At 43.5% G+C, this 27,058-nt stretch overlaps 2 protein-coding genes across 3 annotated transcripts in view; both read right to left on the reverse strand.

Moving 5' to 3' along the window:
• parvaa (parvin, alpha a) lies at nt 1–25,240 on the reverse strand. Its single transcript, XM_061222584.1, has 13 exons — nt 25,011–25,240; nt 19,612–19,701; nt 18,996–19,066; nt 17,768–17,870; nt 17,538–17,678; nt 15,344–15,459; nt 12,313–12,371; nt 10,625–10,644; nt 10,359–10,420; nt 10,182–10,250; nt 9,669–9,770; nt 6,419–6,491; nt 1–2,691 (listed from the first exon to the last, which is right to left on the reverse strand). Exons 1-13 carry the CDS (start codon nt 25,144–25,146, stop codon nt 2,615–2,617), a joined length of 1,119 nt encoding a protein of 372 aa, XP_061078568.1. The 5' UTR covers nt 25,147–25,240; the 3' UTR covers nt 1–2,614.
• A 526-nt stretch (nt 25,241–25,766) lies between these two features.
• The window catches only part of LOC133111704 (F-actin-monooxygenase mical2b-like), a 93,604-nt gene continuing 92,312 nt past the window's right edge, over nt 25,767–27,058 (reverse strand). For both annotated transcript variants that reach the window (XM_061222247.1, XM_061222248.1), the window contains one exon: nt 25,767–26,660. In XM_061222247.1, the coding sequence (XP_061078231.1) occupies nt 26,476–26,660 (185 nt within the window). In that variant the 3' untranslated portion in view covers nt 25,767–26,475. The remainder of the gene's footprint in view (nt 26,661–27,058) is intronic.

The following is a 27,058-nucleotide window of genomic DNA, read 5'->3' on the forward strand; positions in this document are numbered from 1 at the left end:
TGGGTTTCAGAGATCTCTTTATTTAAGCTTTTCGAGTCATCGGTGTTTATATGAATAGTGCACATACTTTGAGGATGTTTCACCTTCAAACAGAACACAGGTGATGAAATTAAAAGTCCAATAAAAATCTATATAAAAGCATTCAAGATGATTAAGCACCAAAAATGTGTGTCAGACCTTCTGTTTGCATGCCTTAGAAGAAACGTACTCTAATGCTTTACAGAAAAGACAGACACATGTTGAGCAGGCTTACTTATGGAATTACAATACCGCTAACTAAAGCACAAAATGGACACCTTCCTTCAGCGCAGCCTTCCTTACAAAAAAACTAAATATAAACAGAACAAATATAAATGTTAAAGGTACAACAGGTAAGATTTTTGTGTTAAAACAAGACCATTGTAAGACCATTGTAAATCGGATCCTATCATTGAAAAAGGCTCACTTGACTCACCCTCTGCCTGTGTTTATAGTCTTTAAATTTGTGTTTCAAAAATGCAGTTGACAGGCCGGCACTCTGTACCAAAACATAATAAAGCTCATTGGTTGAAAATTGGTTCTAATTGCCACAGCCAATGGCGTTTCAACGTCAGCATGTTTACAGAGAAGGGGGAGGGATAAACAGTGTTGTGGTTTCAGCGTGTTTGTTGCTGCAATTCCTCTCTTGACCATTATAAGTCCGAAATTACCTATTGTACCTTTATAGACGTCAGACAAGATACACATATTCCAACATGCTAATAGACACCATGCCCTCTGGCATAATCATGGTGTAAATCTCAAAGACGTGACATATCCTTGTGGCTGATCTCAGTCAAACTTCAGAAGGTCAAGAAGGAACCTCCACTGGAAAAAAAAAAAAAAGTAATAATGTACAGAACACTAAATTAAAACAACTCATTTGGTTCCAGCTTGGCAAATGGCTTTTTTATTATCTGCATTTTAAAAACATGAGTCCTGCAAAAGGGAGCAATGCACTGTGGGATTGCAGGAACTCCATTTTTTGAAAGTGCAGGTGACTGTTCTTGGTATCCAGGGGTGTGAGTCTCACAACCACTGATTTAATTTGATTTAGTTACAAATTTAGTGAGGAAGTGACTGGGAGCCAATCTATTCTGACAGAAGGAAGTAATTCTGTAGGCTAAAACGCACATTTCTGTTAGCGCATCCATTCATCCATTATCTAAGCAGCTTATTCCTCGTTAGAGACAGGAATACAGGCTGTACACACCATTCACTCACACCCACGGGCAATTTAGACACTCCAATTAGCCTAAATCCCACACAGACACGGGGAAAACATGCAAAGTCTGGCCGGGATTCAAACCCGGGGCCTTCTTACTGTGAGGTGACTGTGCTGCCCCCTTTCTGTTATTTAACAGTTAGATTTTTCATTTCACTGCAATAGCATACTTTTCACTCTCAGTGTGTTCTCGTGTTTGATTTACCCACAGCTGCTGGAAGCAAGCTTTTGTTTTCAAAACATTAGAAGCTAGATAATGTATATAAGGATGTAAATACCATAAAAACAAATCATTTCATTTTACCGTTAACATGCTTAACAGTAAAATAGGCTATATATAATAGACATTTATAGGCATATTAAGTCAATAAATCAGTCAATGATCTGTTTTCTGTTTTATAATGAAAAGAACAGATATATATGTAAAATCCATCATACATATCGTATGGTCCCATATACACTCAGTGAGAACTTTATTAGGTATTTATTACTTTTTAGACTTATTACGTCTTCTGCTGTAGCCTATCCACTTTGGAGGTTTGATGCGTTGTGTGTTCAGAGATGCTCTTCTGTATACCACTGTTGTAATGTGTGGTTATTTGTGTTACTGTCACCTTCCTGTCAGCTTTGACCAGTCTGGCCCTTCGCCTCTGACCTCTCTCATTAACAAGGCATTTTTGCCCAACAGAACTGCTGCTCACTAGATGTTTTTTGTTTTTTCGCACAATTTAAAGACTGTTGTGCCTGAAAATTCCAGGAGATTAGCAGTTTCTGAGATACCGAAACCACCCTGTCTGGCACCAACAATCATTCCACTGCCAAAGTCACTTAGATCACATTTCTCCCCCCATTCTGACATTTGGTCTTAACAACAGCTGAACCTACTGACCACGTCTGCATGCTTTTATGCATTTAGCTGCTGTCACATGATTGGCTGATTAAATATTTGAATTAACCAGCTGGTGTACAGGTCTACCTAATAAAGTGCTCACTGAGTGTAGCTTCAAGGGTTCCTCCAGCAATTCGGGGGAATTTTTGTAAATATATTTTTGATAGGAATATGGCTTTCCAACACCTATTTCTACAATTACTTATTTTGTTCTATTTTTCGTTAACAATACAACTATCTGTATTATGGATTTTCCGCAAAAAGAAAAGCAACCCGGTGAATCAACATTCAAATCACAAAAAAAAAAAACCTCTATATTTGATATCTGCCCAAAATGTCTGTAGGGGTAACACATTATTTACTCGGATCACATCTACAGCGGTCTATGTGTGCCATCAGCGGACGGAGACCCATCGCAGTGAAGAGAGGAGTCAGCTGACAAGGCCGGTTGCCCCGGAGACGTGTTGCTGAGCGCCTCCTGTTTATTCAACATTCCTGTATTTGGTGAAGAGGTTGTACAGCACCCTCAGCGTAGACTTCAGATCGCAGTTCACTATATCTGCAAAGGAACAAACACAAGTGTGTGAGAACTTCCGTCAATGTGACTGACTCCAGCCCAGCAACGAACAGGGATGGGCACAACGTTTCAGCGCACTTAGCAAAACGACGCATGATACAAATTCTCACACATCGGAAACACGAAAACATTATACCGCCCGTGATGTGAGATCACTCTGTGTCTGTCATATCCCTTTAGTACTTTGTCCAGTTTTCTCAATGCACAAAGTTGGACTACCCTAATCTCGTACCATTATGAAGACTAGAAAACAGATGTTACACATATCCCATAATTTAAAAAAAGATTCACTGTATATTTATCGTACAACTTCATCGTCCATGCACCTGTGACACGACGCATGCTGTGTGATACGAACAAAGGAAGCCAATGACAGATGTTACCTACCTATGCAACTGGCGGTTTCACTTTAACAGCCAACACAAATATATACTTTAAGGGAACAATAGAGAAGGATTTCTAAATGTCGACAGGTGCCCAGTTCTGTTTAATGTACATTCGATGGACCCGGCTGCAGTTTAGATAGGTGCAACACAGGTATCGTTCAATACATTCTTTGATGAATGCTCCCGGGATTCAGTTAGGTGTAGAGACAATACACCCACATTTAAATGAAACTATTGAGAACGTACACCACAAATGCAGGTACAAGGACAGACGCAAATACAATCAGAGTGCTCAGACAAACGTAACGGGACATAATAAGAGCATGTTCAGGGAGGCGAGAACACTCAGGCAGTGACAGAATGCACACACACGGAAAGCAGACGCAAGGTCACAGAGCCATGTAGAATTTAACATCGCATTGCCTACATTTCATCAATATTAATAACCGATAACAAATGCCGCCAAGGACGCTAATTGACAAGGCTCGCTAATGCAAACTGACTATTTAAATGCAAAAATTTACATGTAAATTCCACGGGCTACACTTTTTTTTCAGTTCTATTCAGCTTTTCACAAAAAACATTTTTCAGTCATCCTTTAAAACTAAAATGTAAAAATTTACTATACGGATTTCATGGCTTGGAATTCCTTCGTTTCCCTAACAGACGACCAGTGAAGCCTCCACCCTGACCAGTGGGATGAACCCACCTGCTCAGTGAACACTACACCCTGACCAGTGGGATGAACCCACCTGCTCAGTGAACACTACACCCTGACCAGTGGGATGAACCCACCTGCTCACTGAAGACTACACCCTGACCAGTGGGATGAACCCACCTGCTCAGTGAAGCCTCCACCCTGACCAGTGGGATGAACCCACCTGCTCAGTGAAGACTACACCCTGACCAGTGGGATGAACCCACCTGCTCAGTGAAGACTATACCCTGACCAGTGGGATGAACCCACCTGCTCAGTGAACACTACACCCTGACCAGTGGGATGAACCCACCTGCTCACTGAAGACTACACCCTGACCAGAGGTGTACCCAAAACTGTTCAGAATGTTGTGCTTTTGTAAATGATCCAATCATAAATGCCATGCAGTTGTATCAACTTGTAAATTGCTTAATCCTACACTAGTGAGTCAAAAAAACTTTGATTCAGCTACCAAAACCCTGCTCTCATCTCGTAACGGAGGGGAGGAGGGTGCCGACGGACCTGCCAGAACACCGCGAAGAAGAAGCAACTGTGCAAACGCACGTTTATTACGAGGAAAACACATTTCCGCCTCATTTGAAACTGTAGCCACTAAACCGTGGCAGGCCACCACGGATCCTCCAGCATAGCCCTTTACCTTCACCTCTGTTTTCCAGAGCCTGAGCTGCTGTTCATTTAAGATTAATGTTCATTTGGGTAGTTTTGTTTTTGATTTGTGTTAATTAATGTTCAGAAGGGTAGACGAGATGACAAGTTGTCAATCGAACTTCCGTCTGTGGAATTACTGCAGTTTGGTTCCTGATTGTTAGACTTGTTACATTGTACATGACTCTGGATAAGATCATCTGCTGAATCATGGTGGTAAAGTAAAGGCTCCTGGCCACAGCCAGCTACCACAGTGAGAGAGTCGAGTGTGTGACTAGGAATCGAGTCAAGAAATAATTAGTTGTGACTTGACAGAATTTACTTGTACTTATTCTCAGATTTTATTAAAGAGTATTTTGGTTTCACCACGTAGAAAATACAGCGGCCTTTGTAGTCAGAGCACCATAACGTTTGGGACACATGGCTTCACAGGTGTTTGTAATTGCTCAGGTGTATTTATTGCCTCCTTAATGCAGGTATAAGAGAGCTCTCAGCACCTTGACTTTTGTTCACCTATCTAAACAAACTATTATTGCTGTTCATCAACATGAGGACCAGAGTTGGGCCAATGAAAGCCAAAAGTGAAACGGTTAGAGACATTGGCCAAAGCTTAGGCTTACCAAAATCAACTGTTTGGAACATAATTAAGAAGAATGAGAGCACTGGTGAGCTTACTAATCGCAGGCCAAAAAAGGCCTCCACAGCTAATGACAGAATAATTATTTCCATAACAAATAAAATTACCCAAACACCAGTCTGTCAAATCAGGTGTGGATTTGTCAATGACCACTGTCCGCAGAAGACTTCATGAACAGAAATACAGAGGCTACACTGCAAGATGCACTGGTTAGCTGCAAAAAAAGGATGGCCGGGTTACGGTCTGCCAAGAAATACTTAAAAGAGTTGACACAGTTCTGGAAAAAGGTCTTGTGGACAGATGAAAAGAAGATGAACTTATATCAGTGTGATGGCAAGAGCAAAGTATAGAGGACAGAAGGAACTGCCAAAGATCCAGAGCACACCGCCTCATCGGTGGTGGGGGCGTTATGGCCTGGGCATGTATGGCTGCCTGAGGTACGGGCTCACTTATCTTCATGGATGATATAACTGCTAGTAGTAGCAAAATGAATTCAGCTCAAGTTCAAGCAAATGCCTCAAAAAACATTGGCCGGCGGTTCATTCTACAGCAAGACAATGATTCCAAACATACTGCTAACGCAATAAATTTGTTTTTCAAAGTTGAAAAATGGTCAATTCTCGAGTGGCCAAGTCAGTCATCTGATCTGAGCCCAAGTGAGCATGCCTTGTATATACTGAAGAGGAAACTGAACGGGACTAGCCCCCAAAACAAGCATGAGCTAAAGATGGCTGCAATACAGGCCTGGCAGTCAATGAATCACAGACTTCAAGCAGTCATTGCATGTGAAGGATACGCAACAAAATCCTGACCATGAGACTGCTTTACATTGCTGCGTCCAAAACATTATGGTGTTTATATACACACTATATATAAATATACAAACACTCCTGTAATTTCTACACGGTGAAGCCAAAATGTATAAAAATGCCCTTTATTAAAATCTGACAATGTGCACTTTAACCATATGTATTTGTTTTATTACAAATCTTGAAGGCAAATGCAGAGGCAAATAAATGAGTCTTTGTCCAAAACATTATGGAGGGCACTGTACATTTATGAATTCAATCAAAATCAGTGGCATAAAAATAATAAGGTGCTCATACATATGTTAATTTATTAGTTTGTTTGACAGGGATAGTACACATTAATAACATTTCGGTAAATGTGGGAAGTTAGCCAGGTAGGCTAATTTTGAGAACCACTGAATGCTAACAAAATGGCATGCGCGCAACACGGAAATGTGAAACAATCAATTGGGGTGGTGCCCTGAAAACATTCTTAAACCTCTGCAAAGCCAACACTTAAATATTCGACACTTACCCTCTGGCCTGGGTTTCGGTTTCTCCAGTCCGCCGTCCTGCATCAGCTCAAAGGACAGCGCCACGTTTTGCACCTGCGGGGAACACACGCGGGGAACACACGCGACGCAGCAGGTGATTAGCCGACAGAGCGCCAGACACCGCGCGACACTCCCCGCGGTTTCGCATCGGCGGCGGCGGTTCACATTTAAATTCACCATCGTCCGCCTTTTAATCATCGGCTAAAAGGAAAGCATTACGTTTCTTTATTTCTTAAAAAACAAAACAAAAAAACAAGAACAACAACATTGAGTCTGAAAATAATAATCCAGCTAATCATCACGGGCGAGCAAACGTGGTTGTGCAATAAACAGCAGAATAAGCGCAGGCATCTATGATTATCGTACAGGGCCATAATGTATTTCATAATGCACCCAATTAGCTTTGGTAAACCGGAGGTAGAGCCTGAGTGGAGGTGAAGAGAAATATAGATGGGTTACACAGAGCAGAGCCAGGAACTGCAGCTCAGGAGAGAGCGGTCATATCCACAGGGCTTAGCCGAATACTTTATTATATCCTGTGGAGTCTCCAGCGCGTCTCTGGAGAAGGGACTCAAAAAGCGACTCGATAAGAGTCCTTATGAAGGTATGCATCTCACACACGCGCACACAGATAATATAGGCATTTCTACAAGCATAAGCACACACATACCCATACATTATATGAAAACAAACACAAAGCCACAAAATGCACACGTGCACCACAGGCAACACACAATCATAACACACAATTATGGGTAGGCGATATAGCAAAAGAAATTCAGAATATGACACTTATTGCGAGATTTTTTACTAGTATGATAAGCAAGTAATAATATGATTAAGTTCAGTCTTTTGGGGGTTTTCAAAATATTAATCTCCATTACCTACTATTAATGCATTTCTTCATTATGAGGAAGCATTGGCATGTAATTTCAAATGTGAAGGTACATACAGTACATGCTTATATTGATTAATTTATAGCAGTGCATTCATGTCACCGATTTATACTGGGAAACTGGTTACCATGGAATTTTTCAAGATGGTTATCTTACCGTCACAAACCTATTCTGTGACATACCAAACAACGATCGATCGTAGGCAACAACAAAATGCAATGGGGTAAAATTTTACACGATTTCTGTGCACTTACACTTCAAAGTAGTGGCAAAATCTATGACTACTGGCTGAAATGTCATTATTGCAACTCAAGGCTTTTCAAAGCAGGAAACACCGGTTAGCATGCGAATGCCTAGCAATCATAGCCGGAGTAGGTTTCCGGAAAAAAAGTCGCTCACACTAACCCATACACACACACACTAACGCATACACACTTACACTACTGTATATGCACTCACACTAATGCATACCCGCTCACACTAACCCATACACAAACACACTAACCCATACACACACACACTAACGCATACACACTCACGCTAACGCATACACACTCACACTAACGCATACGCACTTACACTACTGTATATGCACTCACGCTAAAGCATACGCACTCACACTAACGCATGCACACTCACAATAAGGCATACGCACTCACAATAATGCATACCCACTCACAGTAACGCATACACACTCACACTAATGCATACGCACTCACGCTAACGCATACGCACTCACACGCATACGCACTCACGCTAACGCATACGCACTCACGCTAACGGATACACTCAGACAGGCTTCACTGCTGCTCTCTGTCCACAGCTTGCTCAGTGCGGCACCATCAGCAGTGCAAATGGATTAGCCCTGTCCATAGAATATTCCGGATAAACAGCTTCTGCCCCGGCACCCAGGGGCAGAGTGAGGAGGGCTGGATGAGGCCAGTCTGGTCCGCTGCCTGGCGTTTGTGAAGGGGGGGGGCGGTCAGATGGGACTGGGATGCAGGCGGAAGAGGGGGGGAGGGGGCTATCTGGTGGGAAAGTGGAGGGCCAATCAGCGGCCAACGCTAGCAGGGAGAGGGTCGGGATTCCTTCAGGCGAGTGGCAGGCTGTCCTGCATCAGCAGGTCCCCTTGCAGGGGCCCCTCCCACAGCGCTAATCTCCCTGCTGCTTATTGATTTCCTGCACGGATGCAGATTACAAGGACAGCCCCCCCCCCCCCCCCATACCCGCGGAGCCTGGCGCTGGAGAGCCGGAGAGGACCCTGGCCAAACCCCGACTGACAGTGGGTCCAGAGGGTGGGGTGCTGGACTGACTCTGGGTCCAGAGGGTGGGGTTAGGGTTAGGGTTAGGGTGTAATTAACAGGCTCCAGTGTGAGGCCGTATGAGATGACGCGCAGGAGGCTGAATGCGGTGTTAGCCTCGGACACAGAACCCACGCGAGCCCACATGCCGGAGTCACCGCCAACAAGGCAGAAAATGGCTGCGGACTGAAAAAACCCAGGACCAAACCACACTGCCCCATCAGGACATCAGTTTGACATCCCTGGCTTATAAGCTCTTATAGACCCTGTAGAGGGAAACTTTCTAAATCCAGATTTTTGTATGTTTTATAAATCCTACATAGTATAAGTATGTTTAATAATAAACTGTGTTTAATACATTAAGACAGTGTGAGAAACTGCAAGACTGCAGCTTGTGAGAGTCGATAAGGGGAGGCTGGGTTTGGGCTTCAAAATACATTCAGCAAAAGGTGATACTGAGGAAGAGAGATATTCAAGTGGGAATAACATGTTTACGAGAAAAGATAAGGTATGACATCAAGCCCTGGCTTCTGTGTGTTCACACCAACCCAGCCCCCTGATGAGCAATCAATATGATACACATACCCTTTGGGAGTAAATGTCGTTAGAAAACCTAACATTGTACCTTGGACATTGCAAGGCTGGTAAATGCTTAGACAGCTTAACATTCTGTCGTGTTAAACGAAGCAACAGGTATAAGAGGGACTGCCCCTCTTGAATTTTGGCGAAAGTGTCGGTAAGCACATACCCCCATTCTTTATTGACTTGCAAGTAAGGAATTAAGTCTTAAAACACTTTGATTGTGTTGAACCGGGTTCTTCACCCTCTGCTGAAATGGGAATAAGAGGATATTTCTAAAACCAGCCCAGACACAATAGCTACTGGTAATGTAATGTAGTCATTTCTTCATGAAGTTTGAATAGCACACCCTACATGTGTGTCCAACTCTTCAGCTTGTTTTTAAGTGCTTATTCAAGTGCATTCATTCAACAAAGCGAACAAAGAGGTTAAGGCAAGGGAACATCTTTACGTACCTTTTGGTCAAAGTTTTCTGGGGTGAGGAAGAAGTTGTAGAGGGGCACAAAGTATCCGTCCAGGAGACCCAGCATTAACACCAGATATACTCCATCAGCAAACTGGAAACAGGAAGCACAAAATACTTCAAGCGTAAATGATTACAAATTTTATGACAACTAATATAAAACTAATATAAACCAGTAAAAGCCAACATCAGAAAACAATCAACATTCATGTACAATCAAGAGAAACATGTACATCAATTTTTAAAATATATGTCAACAACTAACTTTTACCTATCAGGGGTGTCAGACTCTACTCCCAGAGGCATCTTCAGAGTGAGTATTGGCGTGCTTCAGCAATTGACTGATTAATAGTGGAAAGCACATACCTCGTCTCCAAGGCCTAAAATGGCTGCCGATTGAAAAAAACCAAAAAAACAGTGGCCCATCAGGACATCAGTCTGACACCCCTGCCTTATAAGCTCTTACAGGCTCTAAAAGCAGCCCAGACACAATGGCACACCTTACCTGTGTGTCCAGCTCTGACACTTCCAAGTTCAACTTGTTCAAGTGCTTATTCACAAAGGTGATGAGAGTCTGCACAGGAGAAAGCGTTTCTGTTAGAGCTCGGGTTGGGGACTAAGTCTGACTAATTGCGAGGTCTGCAGCCTTTGAGAGCCGGCAGGAGGGGGGGAAAGAGGTTACCTTCTTCACCACGTTCAGCTTGTCCGGAGCATGGTCAAACAGAGTGTCAAAGGCGTCCCTCTCTACGGAAAGGAACAAAGCCAGTTCCTTACTCGACGTGACCGTAGCTCAATGGTGGCGTCATCTTGGGAATGTAATGGGTTTTACAGTTTTGTACAGGGGGAGAAGGCCCAGACTGATAAAAGAGTCATGACTCCTATTTAAACCAACATATTATATGGTTCCCCCAAACAATTTACAGTAATAAAAAAAAAATTTATACAAACCATGTCTGCCAGACAAAGCCCTGCAAAAGATAAATAAAACCAGTAAAAAAAAACTGCACCTTCAAAGAAAGCAATTATAAAGTCATGTAAAAGGTGTCTGTGAAAACAAGACGAATCCAAACAAAAACATCCAAACAAACAAGCGAAAGACTTGATTTGGGCCAAGGATATGAGCTGAATGCAGATGGTCTAATCGGGACGGCCAGGCAAAAGGCGTGAACAAAAGAGTTTTGGGTCGAGCGTTACGGTTCGGTCTCAAAGCTGTGGGGGTGTGGTGGGGGGTGGGGGGTGGCGGGGGGGTGCAGGGGAGCGGGGGTGATCAAACAAACTGGGCCAGGCCTGAGCAGCCTGGCGGGGGCAAGTCTGCCTCCCAAACGCCTTCTCTTCCTGGTCCAATCATTCCCGGCAGAGGCATGCTTCGGCAGCTGCGCCCGTTTACATGACAACGGCCCAATTGCTCCCCCGCCCCCCCCACCCTTATCTCCCTGGGCTGGCTCGTGTCTGCTGGACCAGTATTAACCGGCTGCGGCTACACAGAGCAGAGGTGAGCCGGCAGGGAAGGCCTGCTGCTGCAGCCCCTGAAAGGCACAGGGTTCCGCCTTAATAGACCAGAGCCTGGGGGGGGGGGGGGGGGGGTCTGGCGTCGGTGTGGCACCCATTATTTTGTAAAGAGACACATCTCTATCCCTTCTCCTGTCCTTTTGTGAGAGCCCAAAGACTGCTTTGCTGGGATTTAGGAGGTCAGGATGCGGCTTCCATTATTACCGCACGAGTACACAGCTTCTCGCTCGCTAGCCGCAGAGGAACGTTACAGAGCTTACAAATGCACAGAGCAGTCGCTGGAGGAACGTTACACAGCTTACAAATGCACAGAGCAGTCGCTGGAGGAACGTTACACAGCTTACAAATGCACAGAGCAGTCGCTGCTACTGCTTCCATATGAATGCACGTGTTTTACCCTTTTTGATCAATGTGTCGATCAAGCTGTTCAAGCCCTTTCTTACACACCAGGTAGAACTGTGGCAGTCACTTTAACATTCGTCTGTATATGGTCATCCAAATATTAAAGTTGCAGACATTTTATTTATTGCCGTTTGCTGTGATGTGCGGGAGATGTGAAGAGTGGTGCAGTTTTAACACATATCTGTGATCAGTTAGAGTGGTCAGTTAGAGAGGGCATTAGAGAGGGCGGTTAGAGAGGGCAGTTAGAGAGGGCGGTTAGAGAGGGCATTAGAGAGGGCGGTTAGAGAGGGTGGTTAGAGAGGGCGGTTAGAGAGGGCAGTTAGAGAGGGCAGTTAGAGAGGGTAGTTAGAGAGGGCGTTAGAGAGGGCGGTTAGAGAGGGCGGTTAGAGAGGGCAGTTAGAGAGGGCAGTTAGAGAGGGTAGTTAGAGAGGGTGGTTAGAGAGGGCAGTTAGAGAGGGTAGTTAGAGAGGGCATTAGAGAGGGCAGTTACAGAGGGCGGTTAGAGAGGGCAGTTAGAGAGGGCAGTTAGAGAGGGCAGTTAGAGAGGGTCGTTGGAGAGGGCATTAGAGAGGGCGGTTAGAGAGGGCATTAGAGAGGGCGGTTAGAGAGGGCAGTTAGAGAGGGCAGTTAGAGAGGGCAGTTAGAGAGGGCAGTTAGAGTGGTCAGTTAGAGAGGGCATTAGAGAGGGCGGTTAGAGAGGGCGGTTAGAGACAGTGCGGTCGTACTCAGTGTTTCCAGTGATCTCCTCCTGGACTTGGCGAGACTGCAGAATTCCCTCACGTTTCTATGGGAAAACAGAAAACAACAAAATATTGGAAAACACTTTAAGGAAACATAAGAGCAAATTTTCCATGGACACTTCTGAAGGCACGCTTGGCATATTCTCATCCTCAATTCTCAAGAGGTAATCTGGACAGACACTTTGGGGCTAAGCTTGGAAGTCAAACCGTAAGAAACCCTTCCTTTGTTACTGAAGGATGCTTTCCTACTTTACAAATTAGCAAAGTTAAAACCACACCAGATGCAAGACAACATTAACTGGTGCTTTCTACCCATAGGTGATGCTAGCGAGTGGCTTGCAGTAGCTATATCCACCCCGGAAACCTCTTAGCCACCTCTAGAATGTCGATGAAACTGGCACTCAGCAGAGGTAATCTGTAGCTAAATGGCAAGATAACTAATAGGCTAGCATACCTTCTAGTTTGTGATTATGGGTTAATGAAAAACATTTAATTGTGTACATTGCTTTTCAATTTGATGTTTTAACATCAGTGTGTTCTCCTAAATATTCTGGATTAGTTTATCGTTTTAATAAATGTGTTTGAAATAATTAGTGAGAGCAAGTCATCCATTTGTCCAGTGTTTGAAGACCTTTTATAATATAGGCTTTTTGCCAAAGTCTTTTCACTGAATTGTCAGCGTTGTTTTAATGAGCTCTCCAAGTGACTGAATGAATAGCATGGCATTGTTTCTACAAGACACTGTGTCATGTAGGTATGCTAATATGGTGCTAATATGAGTTCCTCCCTCTAGCCACGCCTCCAAATGAACAAGCCACCCCATAATCACTATATTCTGAAAATCCTGAAGCCGACACTGTTTCTAGCTGACAGAAAAACTAGTCAAATTAATGACAAAAACTTAAACTTAGGTTCCAAGGACTGTGGTGTGTGCTTGACCTAGCCATTTATAATAGTAGCTTCCATCATGGAAACATTCTCCTTTCTCAGATTTTGAGGGCTTTTGTGGTCCAAAGAGAAGTGTAAGAACTGCTAGACGGTATCTCTCCAGGATCTTGAGTTAACTGCTATTTGGGCAATTCCACAGTAATGTCAACTTCAGCATGAAAAAATAAACTCACTTACTTCTCAATGAAACTTATTATGTCCCAAACCCATTACCAATGAAATCAATGCTATTTGGCGGCCATCTTGAAAACATTCAAAACCATTTCAGATGGTTTTCTCAATGCCAAAACTGATATTCAGAACCATTTCACATGACAAGAAATGTGTTATGATAAAATTTGATTGGGAAGTAGATTGTCAAACAATGTGCATTTCAGACGTGTCACATCCATAACACAATGGTGTCACATCCATAACGCAATGGTGTCACATCCATAATGCAATGGTGTCACATCCATAACGCAATGGTGTCACATCCATAACACAATGGTGTCACATCCATAACACTGGCATCTTTTCATAGAAATTAAGACACAGATATGAATATTTTCAAAAGTGCTATTTTTATGTTCAGCCAAGCCTCCTACATTACATGGATATCAAACTTTCTGCATTAGACATTCTGCATTAGAGTCTCCCAAAATACCTGTCTTTTTGCGTCACATCCATTTGCGTCACATCCATAAAGTTATTTATCAAATTCTTTCTGGCTTAACAATATATACAGTACTGTGCAAAAGTTTTAGGCAGGTGTAAACAAATTCTGTAAAATAAGAGTGCTTTCAAAAATAGAAAAACATGAATAGTTTATTTTTATCAATGAACAAAATACATGAACAGAATAAGTGAATGAACAGAAGAAAATCTAAATCAAATCAATATTTCGTGTGACCACCCTTTGCCCTTGCAAGGAACCTCCACCATGCTTCACTGTTGCCTGCAGACTCATTCTTGTACCGCTCTCCAGCCCTTCGGTGAACAAACTGCCTTCTGCTACAGCCAAATATTTCACATTTTGACGCATCAGTCCAGAGCCTGCTGCCATTTTTCTTCACCCCAGTTCCTGTGTTTTCGTGCATAGTTGAGTTGCTTGGCCTTGTTTCCACATTGGAGGTATGGATTTTTGGCGGCAATTCTTCCATGAAGACCACTTCTGACCACACATCTCCGCACAGTAGATGGGTGTACCTGGGTCCTACTGGTTTCTGCCAATTCTGAGCTGATGGCACTGCTGGACATCTTCCGATTGCGAAGGGAAGTAAGCATTTCATCTGCTGCAGTAAGTTTCCATGGCCGGACACTGCATCTACGGTCCTCAACATTGCCCGTTTCTTTGTGCTTCTTCAACAGAGCTTGGACAGCACATCTGGAAACCCCTGTCTGCCTTGAAATTTCTGCCTGGGAGAGACCTTGCTGATGCAGTATAACTACCTTGTGTCTTGTTGCTGTGCTCAGTCTTGCTATGGTGTATGACTTCTGACATTAAACTGTCTTCAGCAACCTCACCGTGGAAGCTGGCTGTTCCTCAACCAGTTTTAACCCTCCTACACAGCTGTTTCTGTTTCAGATAATGATTGTGTTTCAACCTACATATTAAATTGATGATCGTTAGCTCCTGTTTGGTATAATTGGTTAATCACACACCTGACTATAAGCCTACAAAGTTCCTGACTTTGTGCAAGTTTACGTAGAAGAATTGATGCTGGTTTGAAGGCAAAGGGTGGTCACACCAAATATCGATTTGATTTAGATTTTTCTTCTGTTCACTCACTTTGCATTTTGTTAATTGATAAAAAATAAGCTAACATTTAACGTTTCTATTTTTGAAAGCATTCTTACTTTGCAGCATTTTTTGCACTTTTGCACAGTAATGTATGTATGTATGTATGTATGTATGTATGTAATGATAATATGCATTAACATTTTTTTATCATGTAAGAAGAGAAAAAAAAAAGAGGGATTTTGTTTGTCACTTTGTGTCCAAATGTCACATCCATAACGTGGGAAATGCCCATTCATGAAAATGTGAGAATGTGCTCGGCAGCAAGAAAAGAAAATGAACCCATACCTGGACCACTACAACTTGAATGGACACATGATCTGGGAGTCGTATAGGAGCTCGGAAATGCTGGGAAAGGGCCACCAACAGATGAAGGATGGCTACCATGCTCTTTGCATGGACCGCTGGGGAAACAAGACACAGAGCAAGATAAGAGCTGTTTCAGGTCACCTCCAAGACATCCGCGAGACAAAACAAAAGCCACTCTCTGGTTGGCTGACGATGAAAGAAAGAAGTAGGCTTTTTGTTCCTAAACAATCAACCGTTTGGAGTCTTATTTCTTACTTATTCTTACCACAGTGCCCATAACGACAATGGTCCAATGCTTTTTGATGGCTGCTATTGGAGGGTTGGCTCAAGTCCTTGAGAAATATATTTTGATATATCACCAGTTGGCCGCAGCATACATTTAGCCAGAATGTCTGAACACGGGGCCCGGCTAACCGCATAAAAGCCCCAAAGAAATGCAATCACAGTTCAGAATACATTCACTTTGAAAAACAAAAACAAAACAAAAGATGAGATCATTGGAGACAAGCAAAAAGGATTTGCCCTCAGGTGGCAGTCAAAGGAACAATCCAAGAGTATTGATTTTCTGTGCCATTTTGTTAATCTGGGAGGGATGACATTAGATAAAAACAAAGGAAATTCTCCTACAATTTAAGAAAATGAGCAGCTAGGAGTACAACACTTGACAAGCAATGGGGGCATTCGAAGCTTTTACAGATATAAGACAGAAATACAATTTAAAATAAATAACATAGAAAGAGGAATCAGACATGAGTAAACAGCCATTTTTAAAACCCAATCCCAAGGAATTCTCTGGGGAATTCTACAGCAGTTTATCTTTATTTAAGTTGCTTTTGGATTTCTCACTGATTTAGCTCCACCATTTGATCCAGGTTTGACACGTCTCAATGAGAATGTGGAAAGGACAGTGGGGAAGGGCCCCCAGTGCTTCGCCAAACTTTTAGTGACAGGGCTAAGTGACACTTCCTCCAGGATTAAGCTTAGTGTTCCCTGAATGAGTACAGATAAAATCAATGAGAGACAAATGTCCAGGAATTCCTCCCAGTAAAACACAAAAAGCCAAAAAAACAAACAAAAAAAAACCAGGAGGTGATCTGAGGCCTTTCAAAGTGTGTTATTCCAGCCTGATTCAATCCCAGAACAAGAAGCATTCTGAATCACATTCAAGTGTTTGCTCCAGTGCCCTGGAGCCCAAAAACACAGATAAAAGCCTGATAGTAAAGAGACGATTTCATCAGTCACTCAACGGTGTTGTGGTAAACCGCATTTGTCCTCTATAATTTTTTATAGTATTTTTTCTTCAACATTTTAACCAATAGTATATATATATATTTTAAGCTAACAAAAAACTTTAGCTAACAAAAAACTGACTTGGTTAGTTCTAGCATTGCGACCGACAGTAATTCAACTCACCATTAATGAGCAACATAAAAAAATGTTATATGAGAAACTGTAACATTCAAATGTGTGAAGATTCTAAACTGCTTCAGTAATATGCTGTTTTTTGCTGCCGTTTTTATTGCTGTTTCCTGTTTTTACTGCAAAACAGGTGCAGGGCACTGAGACAGGGGAGTGAATGCACTGTGCTGTCGTGGTTCGAGTGCAGGTTGTTCTTAGAGGAGCACTGCCATCAGACTCTGTGTTGCAATGTATGTCAGTGTATTCGGCCAGCAAATATCCAGTTACAAGGATATTATGTAAAACGAAAGCTTGTCGCTCTGTGTGAGAGCATCTGCCAAGCAACGTAATGTAATGTAATTACTGAACTGAGCGAGACGGACACAGTGCAATAGTAAAACTTGAATGGCTGAGCCCACAGAGGACCAGCTGATGGTTTCTGTTCTTGCAACTGTGACTGTGGGAGACCATAATGCCTAATGTACACATTAATCTACGCAGAGCATACAGCGTAGCCTACGCAAGTGGCCTACGGTCTTGTGAGCATTTATACTTTTGGGGTTTATACGTTGGGGTGTCTGCGTTGCATTGCAATTAACTTTGCCAAAACGCTAGACGGCGGTGGGGTTTCTATGCCACTGTGTTGAGTTTCTTCCAGTTTCTTTGTGTAATTCAAACAATGTCTGAAACAGCAAAAACACTGCCCTCTGAGGTACCCACACGTAGGTCTGCGGAGATTCAAATCAGGCTTAAGACTGGACCTTCTGACACTTACAGTCAATGGTCCACTTGACGTTCCTGGACGAGACCCTCAGTGTGTCGTTGATTCTCTCCAGGACCGTCTGCAGCTTCTGCTTCTGGGCAATCTCGGACTGCGTCACCTCGGCAACATTCAGCTTCTCCCCCTCCAGCTTTTCTGGGAGAGAGGGATGGAGAGAGAGACGGAGTGAGGGAGCTCGGAGCGGGCCTGGAAAGCCGGAGCGAGCAGGAAGAACTCCCCCTCACCAAAGAGCTTCTGCAGGACCTGCCCGTCGTAGAGGTCCTCAGCCAGATCCTTCACTATGATCCGCTCCCCCACCAGCACGTCGTTGATCCAGTCTATGAGCACCTGCATTCACAAAACACACAAAATGGCTGCCACTGTATATTTCTTTTGTATCCCTCTACAGTTAGGTTAAAACTACTGTAGGGCCAGACTGGTCAAAGCCAAAAATGACGGTAATGCAAATAACTACACATTACAACAGTGGTATGCAGAAGCGCGTCTCTAAACACACAACGCATCAAACCTCTTCAGTGGATAGGCTACAGCAGCAGACGACTTTATTAGGTATTAAATCAAAAAAATATCTAACGAAGTGTTCACAGTGTATTTCCAGGTTGGGGCCGTCTAGATATCTTACTTGTTGTGTTCTTAATCAGAAAAATGCCTCTTTGACACAACAAGGCCTCACTGCTGCAGTAAGAATGGTTGTGGTAGCTCAAACACCCATTTCATGCCAACTCCAGGAGGTTGCACCACAGCACCTCTTGGATTTGTTAAATTTTCTGTGTGTGTTGGTAGACAATTATGGGATATAAAATTCCTGAAAACATCAGCTTCATACTCCATTTCCTCCTCCTGGAGTTGGCGTGGAATGGCCCAGTGCTACGATGAACCACCGCCCTTGCGGGTCCCAGTTACGTAACCTTAACCACTACACTACAGGCCGCCCTGTATGACCATATGTTACCCTCTCTGCTTTCCTCCACCTGAAATTAAGTGTCTTCTATTAAAGACAGATATGCTGCTGTTCAAGCCTTTTCAGTCAATTCATCATTTTCCTGTCTGATACTTAAGCACACTAACTATGTGATTACCAGTGAAATTGCATGGGATTCTTAGCCAGAAAAGTATTCAATTTGTGTTTTAAAAAACCCTGACCAACTTCAATCCTTCATTTGCAAGATCCTTGAAGGAGCAGAACCCCATTTTTACAGCAGATTATTTGAAAATGAAATGCTGGTCTCCCAAGGATACTCCTTCTATAAGGCATGTGTATCCACTTTGTCTATATTTATTCTCATGACTTTCCAATTATCAGAAATGATTGAGTTTCTTTAGGCATCAGAGTAGAACATTTCAAATGTCTAACTTTTTTATCATTCCCATGTGACCTCGTTCCAACACCTTTCCTTTGTTACCTCATCAGCTGCAAGTGTTAAAACCACAGTGGTTAAAAAAAGACCTGACCTTCATCAGCTCCTGCAGTTTGGGGTCATTCTTGGAGTTGGGGTCGACCATAGTGCGCACCTCATTCTCCTCTGAAGAGATGGAGATATGGGGGTCATTTTAAAGGATAATTACACCCCAGGTCAAACTTGTAATGTGTTTGTATGCCTACTTTAGAGCGAAACATTTTAATCCGTGCTGTTATTTCAACATTTATGAATGAATATAATTTTGGCGTAACAAAACTGGTTGAAACGGGTGTTCTGCTGCATATAAACTGATAAATGTGATCTGCAGTGCACTATGGCCCTGCCTGAATCATGACATCAGCATACCTTTTCATATATAGATGTCAATCAGATGTCCGGTTGGAAAACTGTTGACGCCCACAAATCTTTCCATTTAATTTAACGGCTCATTGGCAAGTCAGAGGTTGCGGATCAATATGAAAAACGGAACACTGACGGCACCCGATTGGTTCGAGAATACCTCATGCAAATGAGATGGACACAGCCCACCCCAGAACACATTTTTTTTCAAAACTGTGTAGAAGGCGGGGCCAGGCTGAAACAGGGAATGCAACCAAGAAACCTCATAAGGCAAATGCAGGATTTTGAAGCTCACGTCACGGCCGTACCTAACATGGTGTCCTCGGGGTCCAGCTCGAAAGGGACGGGGCTCAGGGGCAGGTTGATGGCGTTCATCCCCTCCTCTTGGAGCTCCGACACTGGGGGGGGGGGGGGACAGGCGTGTTCATGGGACAGCACACAAACTGAGCCCCAGGCTTCTGTAGGCCGAGCTCACACCGCTGCAGTCTGAAGACCCAAGAAGGTCCGAGAACAGACTGACATGGAGGGAAACAAGCTGCAATTTCAACCCATAGACAAAATGAAGAGTCGGGCAGCACTGTCAGGCCTACAGTGATGGATTGAGCCAGCACGCTGCCAAGGCATTCCTTCCAAATGTGTGGCAAACAAAGACTGTGTTTTCATCTGTTCCTCGTGCGTGCCACAATTTTATGACATGATTATTTTGTATTTATTTCGATTTGGTTTTAATGCTGGCCATAGCACATGAAGGCATTCCCCTCCCATCCCGCCCTTCCCCATGTAACCGTGGGACACGGGACTAAGCCATACACAGAGTCGACCTGCCTCTGCAGCCCTGCAAATTGGCACCATCATCTCTGGAGTGCTGCTTAACTACACATGATAGCAGCGTAATAGTGACTCCCAGACCACTAATAGGCCACCAAGCCCTGCTTCCCAGTTATTTCTTCCAATTTATTGCACTCTCACACAAGTTAAACTGCAATTGCTTTTTTTGAGCCCGCTGCTGGTATTGTGGCAACGTGGCCTTTATAACAGGCTTGACACCTTCTCGATAACAGAAGGGAACTTTCCTCTCACTGGTATTGGGTTGCTACAAAACTCTACAGCCCAGTTTTGTTTTTATTTTGGAGAAAGGTGCCACTAAATCTCCCAGTTTGATTACTGGAAACAATTAGGGCTAGGTTATGTTTCCCACACAATAGGCTTGCTTTTATTCCTTTTTTTCCAAATTCAAAATAAAAGAATGATTATCTTCAGTTTTACTGAAGTAATACACAAGACATACCATAACACTCAGTCCCGCAACTGGACTTGTACTGCACTTACCTTTTGTAGTCTGTACCCTTTCAGAAAGACTCAAATAGTGCACTTCACCCACAATATTCTCCAAAAACACACAGCGTAAACACTCAGGCGGCGAGCACTTCATTCTGACCGGCAGAAGACAAGCGCCAACAACCCATCTGCGGGGCCACTCTTCAGAACTACCGACAGAGCTGTCAGGCTCCCTGGGGGACTCCTGCTGCAGGATGCAGGTCAGCGAAGGAGCTAAAGTGAGTGCGATCGCTGCTCATCTGGTTGCAAACACAAAATGAGAAGCAGCAATTTCAGGGCAACTTCCTTTCAGCAACTGGGCCTCAATGGCTCCCATCAGAACTGATGCAGGAGGAGCCATAATGCCGGCTCAATTGTTCTCCTCCCAACAAGTTTTTTTTGTTCCATAATAAAGGCCATAAAATAATACTGTGCTCAACTGTTGTTGTCTGGACCACCCACATCAATCTGGTACAGTATGGCTGGCACATTAGCTAAAGGTACAGATTTGTAACTGAACATTTGAGACAAGCGAAGGCACAAAGCTTTATTAAAGTAAGAACAATCATAATAATCTCAAGGAGAGAGACAGCATACTGCACCTATGCCCATAAAAGTCTTACACAGTACTGTACAAAGGACTTAAAATAAAATACATTAGGTCTTCGATTTATTAGTTTAGATAGATTTGTTTATTTTTGGTTTTCTGCAGTGAGGTGTCAGCACAAAAGAGCAAATGAGTTCCAGGTTTGAGAGCTTAGAGAAATGGCAGTATTTCATTAAATAAAATAACACTGAGTAAAAGTAGAAATCCTGAAAATCTTACTCGAGCAATCAACCATTTTTTAAGATAAAAACTGTTGGTGGTCTGGGATTACCTGTTTTAAAAGCAGCCATGTCTGTTAGCTGGCCCTTGGGTCTTTCTTATAATAATAATATAATAATGAAAAATTTGAATTATAATGTCACCGTTTGACCGGTATGAATGCGAGTTCTGAAGCGCGATTGGCGTTCACTCGGAGGACGAAGGCGACGGGTCTGAACCTTCTCGGGTCTGCGTCATCCATTACCGGGGAAAACGAGGCAGACTCTGGAAAGCAGAAAACAAAAAGGCACTGCGGGCCCCTCCGGAGCTGAGAGGAAAGCAGGGCGAGGGGAAGGAGCGCGGGGTCACACTGAAGTATCCCTCGCTTCATGTTCGAGAAAATGGACTGTCTGCGTGTCGCCGCCACGCAGACGTGTTGCCATGGCCTCCATCAACAGTTAAAAGACAACCCCAGTGGGTCTCCGGCGGGCCTGCCGAAAATTTTGAAAACGCAGTGATGAATTCGGCGCAGGACAGAGTATTTTTCATTTGATCACTGGCGTGCATTCAAGCGCAGCGGTGTCTCGAGTCCCGGCTTTTGTGACACTCCGCGCTCCTAACGAGCAAAAGGCCGCTCCCGCCCACCAGTTGCTAAGCGCCTATCGATCCGAGCGCCACGCCGCCCCGCCCGCCCTCGTCTTCTCCCCAATCAGCTAATTGAGCCGGGCTGGCGCTGCGGAGATAACGGGCCGAGGCCCCCCGGGGCGTGCTGGCCAAGGTCCGAGGAGGAGGAGGCCTGGGGGGGGGGGGGGTCACCGCGACTCTGCAGAGAGCTCCTCGCGTGAGAAAGTGCCGGAGAATATCCTGCGCTGGATTTCACCGCTTCCTGTCGAGAGAGGCCCTCCCAGAGAGATCCACATCCTGCTAATCAACACCAGCCCTGCAAGCCCTCCCCCTGCCACATCGCGGACCCACAGAGGAAAGAGGCGGGCGGGCTTTTTATTTTTGTTCAGCACGACTCGGTGGTCTTGCCAGCCCTCGGAAGGCTGTGTCTCTGTAAAGCACCTGTTTTACACCAACTCCGATACGCATTCCCATAACTATGACTATTTTTGCCTACTCGCAATAATAGCACAATAAATGTACGCTGTTCATCATATTATTATGACAGAAGCGGGATTGAACAGGATACTACAAATAATGTTTTGGCATTCTGATCAAGACAAATGTTTGCTACAAAAGCTATATTACAAAACTGTAGGAGATGACATGTTGACATGTTCCTTTCCACTTTTCACTCAAACTAAATGCCCAAATTAAGGGCTTTCTCTTTGAATCTCGCAATGCAACCAATGGCTGTGTTAATATAATGCTCAATAAACAACACAAACAACAGACACTGAAAGAGGACAGGCTCAAAGAAACAGGAGCAATTATTTTGTTGTCTGGGTCATCGCTCCATGTAATCGTAGAAGAAAAACCGTGAGTTTTTTTCTGTGTAGAAAAGGGAGAATAACCTGATCACTGGAGAACTGTGTTGCTGAATGTACTCCAAAAACAAAAGCTGTTAGCGGTCAACAACACTGCAGACAAACAGTAAAACAAAAAAAGGCTAAAACTGAAAGCAGAAAAAAGAGAATATTTCAAGTACGCCGGCATATTCTAAACTGCATTATAGCTAAATAGGCTTACTGACCTAGAGAATGGCATACTAAACACCCTTGAGCGAAAAGCAAATGCGAACGAGAGATGACACCTGAGGACACCGTCTGCATTGCTGTGTGGGTGGGTGACCTCCCTTTGTAGCAAAAGCCATTGTTGTACGTTTGTGTCTCCATGCATCGCGTCTGTGACTTTCAGCCGTGTGTGAATGGGGTCACGTATACGTGCACGTGTGTGCGTTTGTACGCGAGTGTGTGTGTACGTGTGTGTGTACGCAAGCATGTCCGTGCTCCTCCATCCCCACTTCCTGTCTGCATCCTAGGGGGCAGAAGGGATGGTCCAGCCGCACAGAGATCTCTGCACCCCACTGCGTTCACAAAGAGATAGCATCACCTGACTCTGAAGATCAGCCCCAAGGCTGCTCTGACGTACTCACTGTCCAAGCTGAGGAGCGGGCGCCCTACCCTCCTGTTAATGTCCCTGTACTCTGCGTCCTCTTAAAGGCGCCCACTCGGCAACCAAGCCACCCCTCTGTATGCACGCAGCTGATCACAAGTCTGACCATTAGGAGCATCTCTCATTCAGCGGATTAGGCTTCCCATGAAATGTAATCAGCCCTGCGGATTCCTCGGTCGCAGTGAATACATAGATGGCTCAGCTGCAGACGCGGGCTCACACAGCCTTGTAGAACATGATTACCACAAGCCCATCAGAACACAAGTGCGCTCTGGGAAATGGACTGGCTCACTTACAGCTCGCACAGGTAGGAGGGTAAGGCCCTGGGATTTAAACAAACAACTTCGGTCCTGTGCTGGATATTAATGAAAAATTGAAATTACCCCATGATAGACTATCTTACTTGGAAGCAATAAACATATCCAAATAAATAAGCCCCAACAGAAGCAGGATAAATGAACTAGCGTTAGCAATAGAAACAGCATTTGTTCTTCATTCCCGAGGTACTACGTCGGCCGAGAGTCGGACCTGCTTCCATACATGGTAAGAGCACAGCCCTGCCAGTGATCCACGTTTTGTTCAGGCTCCCTCGGACACTCGCACACAAACCTGCTACAGGCCGTACTGGGACATCAACGCGTTAAAGCTACAAAAGTGCCTAAAAACATACAAATGCTTGTCACTGGGATGATACTCTATAAGTGCATACAATTGTACAAGCCAGCAATATATAGGTAATTTGCACCTTTTCTTTCTTGGAAAATGTACTCATCTACTCATTTTTACCCAAAGAAAATATTACTGTAGCCTACTTTCAGGGTACATTTGGGAAATTTGAGGAAGGAAAATGTAGATGTAATTCTCCCAAGAATGTCCCGAATCACCCAAATGTGCCAGTTATTCAAACACGAGGCTTATGTAACCAAATATTTTTGTTTTCAACAGCATCAGTTTCACGGTCACTCACGTTTAACACTAAATAAAGCCATTTTCTACTAATTCTGCTCTGTGAATGAAGCCTAATGTGCATGATATAACCTAGCAGATGACATACGCTTATTGCACGTATATTACATTATTTAAACCGCAGTCTCACAATACCAGTTTTGACATTATAGCTACGCTGAACGTGAGCACTCGGGTAGGCTGCACACGCGACTTCCATTGAACATCGCTACAAGCACAACGCGCCCATAAACAGCTGTTTTATCTCCCGCACCCTTTTTTATGGACAAAGTTGGTTCAAATGATTTATTTTTTTATGTAAGACCAACTAAACTTCGCTCTCTGTTCTCAAAAATATCGTCGACTTTTTGGAGAATGTATAAAGAAGTAAACAAAATACTGTAATTTGTAGTCAGATTCTTAAAAGTCTTAAGGTATCAGTAAAATGTATTTGGCTACGTTTGGACACAGCATACTAGACTAGATTCCATCGCCCAAACAAGGCAGCTAGCCTCCAACTACCTTCCTTTGCCTTTTTCCTTCTTGCCAAAGTTCCTCCAAGTTTCCCCAGAAACGAATCATCTTTCTTTCTTGAAGGCGGAGATTTTGGGGTCGGTGATTTAGGAGAAGATGGAGATTTCTGCGGCGAGGAAGCCATCGATGAACTTGTAAAAGCTAACTAAAAGTTAGCCTACTTTTATGAAATGTCAGATAAAAATTTAGCCTACTGTATTGGCTAACGTTAGCCAAATTCTCTCGTCAAATGACGGAGAAATCGGACGGAAGTGGAATTCCGAATATTTTCCTAACCCATTACGTCAGAGCTCCCTTGGCTGTGCCCTCCTCTATTTTGGGATATAAACGAACAACATTGTAGCTCGCTTTAGTTAGCATAGCTCGGCTGCAACAACTGGGGACTGTGTTGCCGATTGACCCGGCTACATTTTATCCATTTTGTTTTCAAATGACATGCTACCACAATAGAAAATAAGCTGTAGCCTTATGCTAGTTATTTTTCTGTTATGTCGGCTAATGTGTATTTTGCAGTTTCACATCACATTACACTACACAGACATTACGTGACGTGCCTACAGGCCTAGCTGCCCTATGAAAATGATCTACCCTACCCAATTGCTATTGATGGAATTACTGTAAATAGTCACTTGTTTTGTATAACGGGAAATATTACCCTCAGTAAACCAATATTTGAATCATAAAACAAAAAAGGAATAGGCATACTTACTTTTGGAAAAAATGTAAATAATTAAATCAAGTAAATAGAATGAAATACGTTTTATTAGAATTATTTAATAGATATATATTTTTAAATATTAATTCAACACAACACATTCAACAGCAGAATCTGTCATAAATGCCCATACACCTCACAAATCATCATTCAAGCAATCTTTAAATACATTATTAAAATGAAAGTCCTGGATATCGGTAAATCGAGGAAAAACAGGTGATCCAGAGGCCTATTAATACCACACTGAAATTAACCACATTCAACACTTTGTCTAGTTTGAGTAATTCTTTGGTTTAACATGAACTAAATTTTTCTGTGAACTGTATGCAAACATGCTTTAAATAAATATTAGAAATATATTAGAAATAACAACCTAGAATGCTAAAGTGTATACCAATTGTTATCATTCATTCATGTATCAAAAAATAACACAGAACAGACGGAAATCTAAGCTGTGATGTACACAACCAGTTTCACTACATAAGCTATGCTAAACACAGCTGAAGCCAGTTTTCACCAGGAAGGCCATTTCTATAAAAAGTGCAAAATATCGCAAATTCAAGAGATTGTCCCAACGTTGCCAGCTCCCCAGAGCAAAACGCCAAAAGCCTTGTGACTTAAGTGAGTCAGGTCTTTAATTTTACTTATTCAAAGTGCGTTAGAAGAAGGCAAACTCCCGTTTATACATTATCATTATGGAAAATCAGCCATTGTTGGTAGCCCTTGGTGTGGGATCTCTCAGGTCCAGTGGAGTTGGTAGCCCTTGGTCAGCACCAGACTCTCTAGGTCCTGGTCTTCAGCGCGCTCTTTCAGACGCTGTTCCTCCAGGAGACTCACCAAGGCGTCCCTCTTTTCCACCACCCGCATCATCTCGCTGAAGATCTGCTGCTCCTCTGCCAGCTCCCATGAGCTCTTCCTGGAGTCTGCAGGGAGGGAGGAGGGGGAAGAAGTTGAGCGGGGGGGGCAGTGGGTTTTGGGTGGGGGTGGGTAGACAGAAGGGATGTGAGGACTTGAGTGAAGGGTGGGGGTTCATGGGCCACTGATACACTTAATTTCTGTAGCATCAACCCCCCCAGATACGAGGGAAGATATGGTGTCAGAATCAGTATGGGGACTTTTTCTGGTCAATGGGGGCATTGTACAATGAAGTGTATTTACGAGTCAAACTTTTCATTTGTCAGCAGTTCAAATGGAGGGGTTGACTGCTGAAGATTCGATGGCCTGCCTACATTTTTTTATTGAAAACACAGAAAATTCAGGTTACAATAATGTACTTAAAACCAGTTTGAAAGGCAGGGTAACTTTCTGGCATCAGTCATGG

The sequence above is a fragment of the Conger conger genome, chromosome 15 (genome assembly GCF_963514075.1).
Source record: "Conger conger chromosome 15, fConCon1.1, whole genome shotgun sequence".
In the NCBI taxonomy this organism is placed as follows: Eukaryota; Metazoa; Chordata; class Actinopteri; order Anguilliformes; family Congridae; genus Conger; species Conger conger.